Below are 12,335 nucleotides of genomic sequence, written 5' to 3' on the forward strand. Positions count from 1 at the left end.
CATGGTTTTCTTAGCTTTGCATTGTTCAGCACTTGGGTAGGCGTACCATGAGTTTTTAATGAGGATTGAAGGTTTTTGGATTTCGAGGATTAGACCATCATGAGTCGGGAAAGGGATGAGGTTGTATGCATTACCACTTTTGGCTTTAATTTCCGCTATTTTTGCAACAAAGTGTATGACATTACTAACAGTGTAAACCATAATACGATCGACTTCTACATTGTTTGCCTCCTCAAAAATGTCTTTACAAGGTATTCCTGGCTTAGCTAATGTTATGCCTAACTCTAAGATATTAATTATATCTTCCATTAATATAAAAGTAGTTAAAATATCAATATTTGCCTTATTAGTAAAACTTACTTCGTACATAGTGTTTAAACGTTTTGTAATGCTTTTAAGCCTTAAGTCAACTTTGTTAATAGTTTCGTTTAAGTTGTTAAGTAATGTTTCTTGGTTATTTGTAAGGGTTTGAATATTGTTATTAATTTCTTTTAAATCATTCGCATCAGGGTTTCCAGCTATAAATTTAACAATTGTTCCAAGACCATCAATAAGGCCGCGTTTGGATCGACCAACGTTTTGGTTCATTAATCCTTTTAATCTTCCTAATAAATGGGTATAAAGACTGTTAATGTGGTAATTATCAGTTTGAACTCTATTAGACATTAATTTGTTAAGGATGTTAAGGATTTCGGTTAGATTACATCTTTTGGTTAGATATCTGTAGCCTTCTATTTCTGCAATTGGTCCTATTTTTTCGAGGTATATGCCATTGGGATTTTCTAACTTCTTGATTTGGTAGGGTTGACTACCCTGGACTTGGAGGAACCTGTAACAACAACAGGCCTCAATTTATTTGCTGCTCGTCGTTTACCTCGACTATCCAAATATATTTTTGGGGCTTTTGTGTCGCGAATGTAGGTTTTTCGGCGAGTACAAAATACGTTAGCTTGTTTATTAGTGGTTGGGAGTTTTTCGTGAGTTTCGACTATTGGGGCTGGTAATTCGGTATTCTTATTATATTCGTCTGTTCTTTTTATTTGAGCATCCCGTTTTATTTTGTATATATAATCGTAAACCGTTTTTAAATGTTCTCTATGTTTTTCCAATAGAGTATTTAACAACTGTGAATCATGGAGAAAGTTAAACAAAGGTTCCGTTTCGATATGTCCAAATAAGATTTCATGTGGAGTTAATTTTGTGTCTGATTGTATCGAGCTGTTGTATGCTATTAATGCGAGTTTCATTTTGTCATCGTGCGGTAGTTTATTTTTATATTGTTCACTAAGCAATCGACAATGTTCTCTCAACGTTGAGTGGAATCTTTCGACGATCCCGTGTGATGCTGGATTATAAGGCGTAGTGAAATTAATCTTAATGTGATATAAATTAACTAATTCCTTAAGTAGTGCGAATTCTTTTCCTGCGTCAGTCGTTATTTCTGCAGGGACACCATAGTGTGCAAAGTAAGAAAGAAGTTTTGACATAACTGTTGAGCTATTTTTATCTTTTAATCTTTTAACTACTGCGAAACGAGAGAATCCGTCTACTATAGATAAGTAAAGCTTGCCTTCAATATCAACAACATCGCAAAAAATATGATTAAGTGGTCGCAAAGCTATTGGTGGCAATAACATTGGTGGACGCATTGGATGCCGTTCGTATTTGCCTGCCTTACAAATAGAGCAGTTATTAATATATTCGCGGATATCGGACATAATATTTTTCCACCAATATTTCCTACTAATATGCATTAAAGTTTCGGTAATACCGCGATGATTCGTTTTTCCTTCGTGATAACTTTTTATGATATCGATTTGTTTTTCCTTTTCAACTACGGTTTCCACTATTTCAGTACAACGAGTTATACGAATTTGAGGATTATGTTCTTTAGTGAGGATCTTTACCATTTCTTGATATAATTCATCTACGTAAAAGAAAGCGTAATAGTGAATACCTGGTTTTAAATACTCGCGTGCAAGTTTCCTGAGTGCTTCTCCTGGTCGTTTAGATGTATACAGGCTAACTTCTATGATTTCGTTACCGTCTTCCTTTCGCACGTTTATATTATCTAATTTATTGTGTAGTTTAAAATAAATTTGATGTGGCTTTTTATTTATGACATCATTCATAATAGGAATTCCCTGGTGTATGTTGTCATCTTGTGAGTGCTGTGTTTGGATTTCTTCGCGGTTATCATTGTAGTTAATTTGTTCATCCATGTCGCTACCGTTCTGAGCTAATATTGATTCATTATCGTTAAAATTAATTTTTACCCGTGACAAAGCATCTGCGTTCGAGTTAATAGAGCCTTGTTTGTATTTTATTTCGAAGTCGAATTCAGCTAGTCGAAGTCTCCACCTAGTTAACCTAGAATTGGGGTCTTTTAAAGACATTAACCAAGTTAAAGGTTTATGATCGGTGTAAATGATGAACTTACGACCATATAAGTACGGTCTAAAGTGTTTGCAAGCCCAAACTATCGCAAGTAGCTCTTTTTCAGTTGTAGAATATTTAGATTCTGTATCAGATAAAGTTCTAGATGCATAAGCGATTGGTTTTTCGACATTATCTTCTTTCTGAGACAAAACCGCTCCTAACGCTATGTCACTAGCGTCTGTGGTAACAATAAATTGTTGATCAAAATCTGGATACTTTAAAATAGGTTCGTTGGTAATTAATTCTTTTAGCTTCTGTACTGACTTTAAAAACTCATCATCTATTATAATCTTGGCGCGTTTTTTTAAGCATTTAGTCAATGGTTTTGTTATTTGAGCATAGTTATTAATGAATCTCCTATAATAGCCTGTTAATCCCAAAAAGGATCGTATTTCTTTATCGGTTTTTGGTACTGGGAAATTAACTATGTCTTGTACTTTGCGTTGGTTAGGTGTTAGACCGTTAGGTGTTAACTCGTGTCCTAAGTACTCTACATGTTTTTGAAGAAACTCAGATTTATCTGGTTGTATTTTTAAATTATGTTGTCGCAAGCGTTCAAATACTTTTCGTAATTTTTGTATGTGCTCGTCCAACGAAGTTGAGTAAATGATTATATCGTCTAGATATACGAGGCATGTATTATATAAGAGGTCGCGTAATATTAAATCCATTAATCGTTGAAATGTAGCCGGAGCGTTTTTTAAACCAAAAGGCATGCGTAAAAATTCCCAATGTCCGTGATTAGTTGAAAACGCAGTTTTTTCGATATCTTCCTCGTGCATTTCTATCTGATGGTACCCACTCGCGAGGTCTAGCGTAGTGAAGTACTGAGCTCTACCTAATTTATCCAATATTTCCTCTATATTTGGCAGAGGATATTTATCTTCGATTGTCTTTGCATTTAATTGCCTATAGTCTATGACCATGCGCCATTTAACCTTACCGGATGCGTCAGGTTTTTTAGGTACAATGTGAACAGGACAACTCCAAGGGGAATTAGACTCACGAATAATGCCATTTTTAAGTAACTCGTTAACTTGTTTGTCTATTTCCTCTTGTTGTTTTGGTGGTTTCCTGTAATTGCGCACATAAATGGGTGTATCATCTGTCAAACGTAATTTATGTTTAACTGTATGGGTAAAGGTAAGTGGCTCTTGACCCGTATGAAACACGTCTTTAAATTCGTGTACTAACTTGGTAATTTTAGCTTTTTCTTCCATATTCATGTGATCCGTTCGAATCGTTAATTTACTAGCTTCCGTTTTGTTTATTTTAACATTGTCTAATACTTCCGATACAGATTTTAATCCATTCGGTATTGGTTGTAAGAAATTATCAAAATTATTTTTGAATTTTTGGGGCCTAGGACTTAGGTTTGTGACACCTAATCTATATTTGCCATCTATCACTGACACTAATGCACAATTAATGAGGACGGTGTTTGTCCCGATTTCAGGGATAAAGTATTCGCCGTCCGGTTTGTTAGATACACATGTAATTAGATTATCCGAGAGCGGATCGATTTTTGAGATTTTCTCCGGATAGTCTATGCTAATTGGAATTATTTTGTTTGGCATGATAAGTTCACACTTTTTTGGATGAATTATTGCGTTAAGCTTTAAAATCAGGTCCCATCCTATCATTCCCGCATATTTGGGGTCAAAGTCATAGATCAAAAATTCATGTTCTATGTCTTCGCCTAACGGGTATAATTTTAAATTAATAGCTCCTCGATGTTTTGTTTTACTATGAGCAGTCGTAATTGTAAACTCTTTATCGATAACTTTATTATTAAAATTCCTATTAGACTTTAATATTGATGATCCAATAAGGCACCTATTACTACCAGAATCTATTAAGATTTTTCCTCCCCATTCATCTATAGTGATATATGGGAGATGATCTTTATCTAAATAATTTAATTTTACGTCAATTCGTTTTGTGGTCCTGTTTCTTGAAAAAAATCATCGCCGTCATACGTGTTGGGGTCATAATTATGTTCGTAATTACCATTATGTTCATTGGTATTTATTTGTGTATTAAAAACTTCTACCGGTCGCGGTCTTGGCGGACGATTTACAGGTCGCCTACTAGTCGCGGTTCTCATTGAAATATCACTATCTAAATGGTCAGTTAATCTTTGAGGTTGGTGTTTTGGCGGGTATGTTTGTCGCCATTGTTCCGGAGTTGGTCGCGGTTGGTTGGCCCAATGCATTTGATTGTTGTTGTTATTTAACTGCAGATTAGGATAAGATATTTGTGCGAATTGGTTAGATTGGTGTTGATTTACGCGGTTTTGATTGAAATTCGGTTTTAGTATAGTATGTTGATTATAGTTTTTATTATTATAGTTAAATCTTGGATTAGATTTAAATGATTTTTCTTGTTTTCTCTGGAAGTACTCGGGGTGGACTTCTAACTCGTGTTTTAATTGATTATACGCGTCATCAAAAGTGGTGTGTTGCGCGGAACGGATTAATCGATCAGTCGCGATATCCAAGTGTTTACATAATTGGTCGATGCAAACGTTCTCCAAAATGGCTGTTGCTTGCGGTGAATCCGCTTTATTTTTCGCTGCGTACAAAAGTTCTTTTATTTTATCAGCAAATCCTAGAGCACTTTCGTTAGGGAACCGTTTAATGCGAGTGATTTCAGAAAGAATTTGTTCTATACTTCTAGTGTCACCAAATTTAGACCTTAAGGAATTTACAATTTCTTCTACCGTGTTGTTTGGCATGTGAGCAATTGCTTTAATTGCTTCCCCGCGTAACTTGCTTTTTAATATAATTGGAAACAGGGCCCTTGCGTCAGCGTCTGCTGCTCTAGCTAACATAGTAACTTGATTTAAAAAGAAATCTAAAGTTTGTCTATCACCTTCATATTTGGGCAAATATTTTTCGATCGTAGTATGATTCAGAGCCATTTTGATATTAAATTAATTAAATCCTATCACAGAATAGAACTGTCTCTTTTTTTTTTTTAAAGAAAAAAAAATGGTGGAAATGCGTACAAAATAATTAGGAAAATGAAAGGAAAATGTAGGAAAACTCACAGGGTAGCCGCCAGTGCGATGAGTACTGTGGTCTTCATAAGGCAGTGGTCGAATCTCTTCAGGTTGAAACCTTCCAGTTCGCGCCGACGATGTGTAGCCGCTGCTCGCTGGGAGACTCGCCCGTCGCTGTCACCAGTTAAGTGTCTTGAGAGAACGGAGGTCTTCTTATAAAACACCGATGAGGAGGTATTTACTTTATTTGATTTTACAATTACGAGTTTAATTCAATATAGTTTAGAAGCGCGAGGGTGTACCGGTACACCGAGCGATTCGGAGCTCACGTGTAGCCTGGTCGCTGGATGCGAACTAGATGAGGACTCGATGAGAACTGTCTTCCGCTGGTCGGGATGGCCGCTTATATTCATCCCGAAACCGTGGGGATGCGTTGTCTGGAGTCACGTAGGCCATGAGAAGTTTCTGGAGCGTTTATGCTGTCGCTGCCATTAAGATAATGAAGAGTCGATCCCGTGGGAGCGGTATTAATTGACAACCGCCATAAAATAGGTGATGCATTACATACGCCTGTACTTGTATCAAAGGGTGCGTTTGTTTATCCCATTAGGTGCGTCTGCATTCCTTCTATCGACGCTGAAGATAATCTTTAATGTCTTGCCGTCGGTGTGTTGCTGGAGGTCGGGGATACGTGGGAAGCGTTCCTTAACTATAGTAAAAATGGAATTGTTACATAAATTAAGCGACTTGTTCAAGGGCAGCAGACAGCGAGCCGATAAACATAGTAAATCGGAAAATCGAAAAACCTTTTACAGTACATACAGTTGCCGTCATTAGAACTTGCGAACTATGTAAACAAACAATGTAACTTTGTTTTGTGACTGTTTCTCCTTGAATTTTCACACTACCCCATCAAACACAATTCAAACTATACACATATACACTATTGAAACGGTCCGTTCCGTAAAATACATAAATATATAACTGTATCTTGGATATTTAATTAAAAGTTTAAAATGGTTTCATAAGTTAGGTTATTAGGACCTGATGGAATGACGTTTTTGTTTCTTTTAAATTCTACAATTGTCTATGATGGGTAGTGTTGTGACTAAAGTTTGTGATATAAACCCGTTACACACTACCCAACTCACGCTCTGTACCTACCGCCGCGGTTGTAAAATACATCAATACATCATTCTTGTCTTCTGATCGTGATCAAACAAATTAAAAATAAGTAACTACTTGTTTTTTAATTTTGGTATTTTATTACTCGATATGGTTTGACATTAGTAAAGTAGTAAGTACGAGTCTTGCCCATCACTAGTAAATTCATCATTCAGAGACAATTTCAATATGGCGGTTTGTTTACATAGTTCGCAAGTTCTAATGACCGCGAGTATATAGTGCTACTTTCCGGAGCACTTTCCGTACGTATGTCGAAAGTTTAAAGTGCCATATGTATTGTAAAACGTTGTAAGAATACACGTGCGAATAGGAAATTCGCAACTCGTGTCGGTGTTTTAATTTATCGCCACTCGTTTCGAATTTCCTCTTTTCCGCACTTGTATAGTAAATAACTAAATATACATAATATACAATTCCGAAAACGAGCGTTGCAACTGGTTTCGAATAGCGTTTCTTACACATTACCGGTTTTTATCATTGTACAACGGTTACCAGTGCATTATTTCACAAAAATCTATAACGGTTGAATCCGCCCAATCCGCATTGGGCTAGCGTGGGGACTATAGCCCAAGCCCTCTCGCGCTTGAGAGGAGGCCTGTGCCCAGCAGTGGGACGTATATAGGCTCACATTATTATTAAAAATGTAACCGGTATCGGACTCACGTTGGTTGTACGGTTTAGGGCGGTGTTTGCGGCGGCGCGGTGTGGATGTTTCATCGATATACATGTACAAGTCGCCGTCCAGGTAGTCGTATGTGTGCGACACGCGACGCCGCACGGGACGCTCTGAGCGGCGTACAGGCGGGCTTTTGTTCTAGCATCCTGACGATTACCGACGCCATGTTCAAAGCTGTTGACCTTACCTTGAGTAGTACGGCTACCATCAGTTTGGCACTGACATAAACGCCGTCGAGAACGTAATTTACTTTCTATACATCTCGCTCGTACTCGCATATTAGTGCAAACGAGATGTATAGAAAGTAAATTACGTTCTCGATAGCGTAAATGTCAGTTTTGACACTGTCAGTGACTCATTGTACGGGCTTAGATGTGCGAGCGGCTCATAGATACATAATACACACATTCTGTCGTTATTTAAAAGTTACTCTTTAAAAATGACTCTCACTAACTGCGTCAATATTCCTGGGTACTTCCAAAAGACTTAAAGCCTGGATTTCTGGCATAGAATTAGGTCTTATGCTAAAAGTACAAAAAACAGACATAGATATACTAGACTCACGTTGGTTGTACGGTTTGGGGCGGTGTTTGCGGCGGCGCGGTGTGGGTGTTTCATCGATATACAAGTCACCGTCCTCGTGTCGTATGTGTGCGACACGCGGCGCCGCACGGGACGCTCTGAGCGGCGTACAGGCGGGCTTTTGTTCTAGCATCCTGACGATTACCGACGCCATGTTCAAAGCTGTTGACCTTACCTTGAGTAGATGTGCGAGCGGCTCATAGTAAGAGTGACACAGATACATAATACATACTCACATTTTGTAGTTATTTAAAAGATACTTTTTTTAAATGACTGATTTTGCCCTGACTCACTAACTGCGTCAATATTCCTGGGTACTTCCAAAAGACTTAAAGCCTGGATTTCTGGCATAGAATTAGGTCTTATGCTAAGTACAAAAAACAGAGGTAGATATACTAAACTCACGTTGGTTGTACGGTTTGGGGCGGTGTTTGCGGCGGCGCGGTGTGGGTGTATCATCGATATACAAGTCACCGTCCTCGTGTCGTATGTGTGCGACACGCGGCGCCGCACGGGACGCTCTGAGCGGCGTACAGGTGGGCTTTTGTTCTAGCATCCTGACGATTACCGACGCCATGTTCGAAGCTGTTGACCTTACCTTGAGTAGACGTGCGAGCGGCTCACAGTAAGAGTGATACAGATACATAATACTAGTTACTCATTAAAAATGACTGATTTTGCCCTGACTCACTAACTGCGTCAATATTCCTGGGTACTTCCAAAAGACTTAAAGCCTGGATTTCTGGCATAGAATTAGGTCTTATGCTAAGTACAAAAAACAGAGGTAGATATACTAAACTCACGTTGGTTGTACGGTTTGGGGCGGTGTTTGCGGCGGCGCGGTGTGGGTGTATCATCGATATACAAGTCCCCATCCTCGTAGTCATATGTGTGCGACACGCGACGCCGCACGGGACGCTCTGAGCGGCGTACTGGCGTTGGGGCTGCGGGCTTTTGCTCTTCTATCACCTGCACATGGATATCCAAATATCAATCAATCAATCATGGAATTGATATCAATTGAAAAAAATATATCATTCATCAATTTCATCAATAATTATGAACCGCCTAATATTATCATTCAGGGTGCGCTCCCAACGTGCAATCGTTAAACGCTCCGTAGCGAACGAACTGTTGCGCTAGTGTGGAAGAGTAAAGATCGGTTTTCCTAGGATAGCGGTGCCGTCATATAGCGGCCGTCTCCATACTAAATAATACGGCTAAATATGGATGTCGTAATATTTGTATGGAGACGGCCGCTATATGACGGCACCGCTTTCGGAGGAATCCAAAGCTTGATAGAGAGACGACTACGATACGCTATGGAGCGTTAACGATTGGCACGTTGGCTACGCGCCCAGATCCGCCGATGGGTCAGTTAAGAGTTGCTGTTAATCACTACATAGTAATAAAATTAGAAAAAGCGGCCAAGTGCGAGTCGGACTCGCCCATGAAGGGTTCCGTATTTAGGCGATTTATGACGTATTAAAAAAAAACTACTTACTAGATCTCGTTCAAGCCAATTTTCGGTGGAAGTTTACATGGTAATGTACATCATATATTTTTTTTAGTTTTATCATTCTGTTATTTTAGAAGTTACGGGGGGGGGGGGGGACACACACATTTTACCACTTTGGAAGTGTCTCTCGCGCAAACTATTCAGTTAAGAAAAAAATGATATTAGAAACCTCAATATCATTTTTGAAGACCTATCCATAGATACCCCACACGTATGCGTTTGATGAAAAAAAAAATTTGAGTTTCAGTTCTAAGTATGGGGAACCCCAAAAATTTATTGTTTTTTTTTCTATTTTTGTGTGAAAATCTTAATGCGGTTCACAGAATACATCTACTTACCAAGTTTCAACAGTATAGTTCTTATAGTTTCGGAGAAAAGTGACTGTGACATACGGACGGACAGACGGACAGACAGACAGACATGACGAATCTATAAGGGTTCCGTTTTTTGCCATTTGGCTACGGAACCCTAAAAACCGTACATCAGTCTCATCAATAATTATGAACCGCCTAATAGGGTATGTGACTGTTTTTTTTGCGAGACACGAGATTATTTCGAAGAGGTCACGAATTTTGATTTGATATAATTCTTTGCAATGCGCGCACCGCACTGATTATTGCAATCTGAAAGTGTCCGCGGTACAATATCAACAGTACAACAGCTGGTTTATTAGAAATATTTGAAGATTCACGGGAAGTGGAATCGATCGACATTTTCAAAAAAAAACATGCGTGTAGTTAGGTAATTGGTAAGCCTTATCGTAAATACTTCAGGGTGTGTAGCCAACGCGCAATCGTTAACGCTCCGTAGCGAACGAAACGCGACTCACTATTGCACTAGTGTGGATGAGTGATAGAGAGGTGACTACGATACGCTATGGAGCGTTAACGATTGGCACGTTGGCTACGCGCCCAGATCCGCCGATGGGTCAGTAAGTTGCTGTTAATCACTACATAGTATAAAACAAAGTCGCTTCCCGCTATACAGCCCTATGTATGCTTAGATCTTGAAAACTACGCAACGGATTCTAATGCGGTTTTTTTAATAGATAGAGTGATTCAGGAGGAAGGTTTATGTATAAATTGTTAACCCGTGCGAAGCAGGGGCGGGTCGCTAATTTTAGGTAAAACAAGAGGTCACTTACATAGTTATTGGCGGGGTACTGTTGCGCTATGGCCGCGTCGTATGAGGGTAGCGCGTGGTACCCGTTCATGTCGGGTACCATGGGCGCGTAACTCGCCGCCTGCTGTAAATTTACATTACAGTACTACTTTACCGCACTAGTGCGATATTAAATTAGTAAATTAAGCAACCATGTCGAAAATTTAAAGGGCCACATTTACTGTATAACGTTGTATGATACATGTGCGAATAGATAATTCACAACTCGTCGGTGTCGGTCGTGTTTTAGTTTATCGCCACTCGGTGCGAATTTCGTATATTTCGCACTGTATAGTATACTAACATTGAATAATTTTACGGTTTAGACTCACTTGTTTTAAGTCACTCGCGCGACATGTTTCGGAGAGCCTAGGTCTCCTTTCTCAAGCACTAACAGTGCGAGCAGCGTTCACGACGGCCGTGTATCGCGTACATGTCGCGCGAGTGACTTAAAACAAGTGAGTCTAAACCGTAAAATTATTCAATACATAATGGCTCTTTAAATTTCCGACGTAGTTACGTAATGTGCTTATTATAGCACAGGGTGTCGTAATGAAGCACTAGATGTACTGTAATCAATAATTATCGTATCTACCTGGACTGTCTGCATGGGAGCTTCGAGCCTCGAATAAGCCGCTTGCGGATATCCATATTCAGGCTGGTAAGATCCTGGTTTAGCCGCCTCTGAGTATTGGTAGTCTTGCTGTATGTCCTCCGCTGAATACATGCCTGTGAACAATGTTTTAGGTCAACAATCACAAACAAACACTTAAAACGACTAACAAAATGAACATTAATCTTTAAAAAAAAAACAAGTGCAGCGATATGCATACGCATCAGCTTTCAGGTGCTAGTGTATTAAACAATATAATCATTACATAGTATAAAACAAGGTCGCTTCCCGCTGTCTGTCTGTTTGTATGTATGCTTAGATCTTTAAAACTACTACGGACGGGTCGCTAGTAATCATATATGATTCATAATTGTTACATATTTGCCGTGACTTATTTTTCAAAAGTGTTTTTCAATATAATTTTTAAGAAAAAAAAACCGACTTCTATGCGGCCCGGTGAAAGATTATTGTAGATGGTGCGCTATGTAGAAAAGGAGGTAAAACCACCCACTTTTCTAATAGCATTTCGTTTCTGTAAGGCTCGCAGTTCTAACCTAACCTAACCCACTTTTGTTCGGTTCTGTGAGGATAGCAGTTCAAACCTAACCTAACCCACTTAACGGCGCATGCGGTGCGGTGTACGGGGGTTTGAGCGGGAGGGGTTTGGCCTCATCATACTTTATACCTACATTTTATGGTAGGTAATCATAGTAGTTTGTTTAGTTTAGGTATCGTAGTGGTTTTCCGGGTCAAGGTCCGGGTCTGTGTCCGAGTCAGGGTCCGGGTCCGAACCGGATCCGGGTACGAGGCCGGATCTGGATCCGAGTCCGGGTCCAAGTCAAAGTCGAAATTCGAAATCACCAAACATGTACTATGCGTCGTTGAAGAGTTCTGTTCTGATCATCATCAGCAGTTCCAGTTCATCAAATGCGACAGTTTTTAATGTTAATGCTTTATTTTATGATGAAAATACAGAAAATTATATACGTGTGCCTTTAAGATTTGAGGAGTTCCCTCGATTTCTCATGGATCCCATGTTCAGAACTTGAGCTTGACATAAATATGGCTTAAAAACCTAACTTGCTTAACAAACATAACGAAAAGGAAAAATCGCCAAACGCGAGCTATGCGTCGTTAAAGAGTTTCGTTCTGGTCA

General features: G+C 39.2%; 1 protein-coding gene across 1 annotated transcript in view; it reads right to left on the minus strand.

Annotated features, from left to right (window-relative positions):
• The window catches only part of LOC134658323 (lysine-specific demethylase phf2-like), a 74,333-nt gene that overhangs the window by 20,553 nt on the left and 41,445 nt on the right, over nt 1-12,335 (minus strand). Inside the window, exons 16-18 of the mRNA XM_063513953.1 lie at nt 11,162-11,295; nt 10,550-10,651; nt 8,690-8,855 (exon numbers count right to left, since the gene is read on the minus strand). Coding sequence (XP_063370023.1) covers nt 8,690-8,855; nt 10,550-10,651; nt 11,162-11,295 — 402 coding nt within the window. The remainder of the gene's footprint in view (nt 1-8,689; nt 8,856-10,549; nt 10,652-11,161; nt 11,296-12,335) is intronic.

The sequence above is a fragment of the Cydia amplana genome, chromosome 22 (assembly GCF_948474715.1).
Source record: "Cydia amplana chromosome 22, ilCydAmpl1.1, whole genome shotgun sequence".
NCBI lineage: Eukaryota > Metazoa > Arthropoda > Insecta > Lepidoptera > Tortricidae > Cydia > Cydia amplana.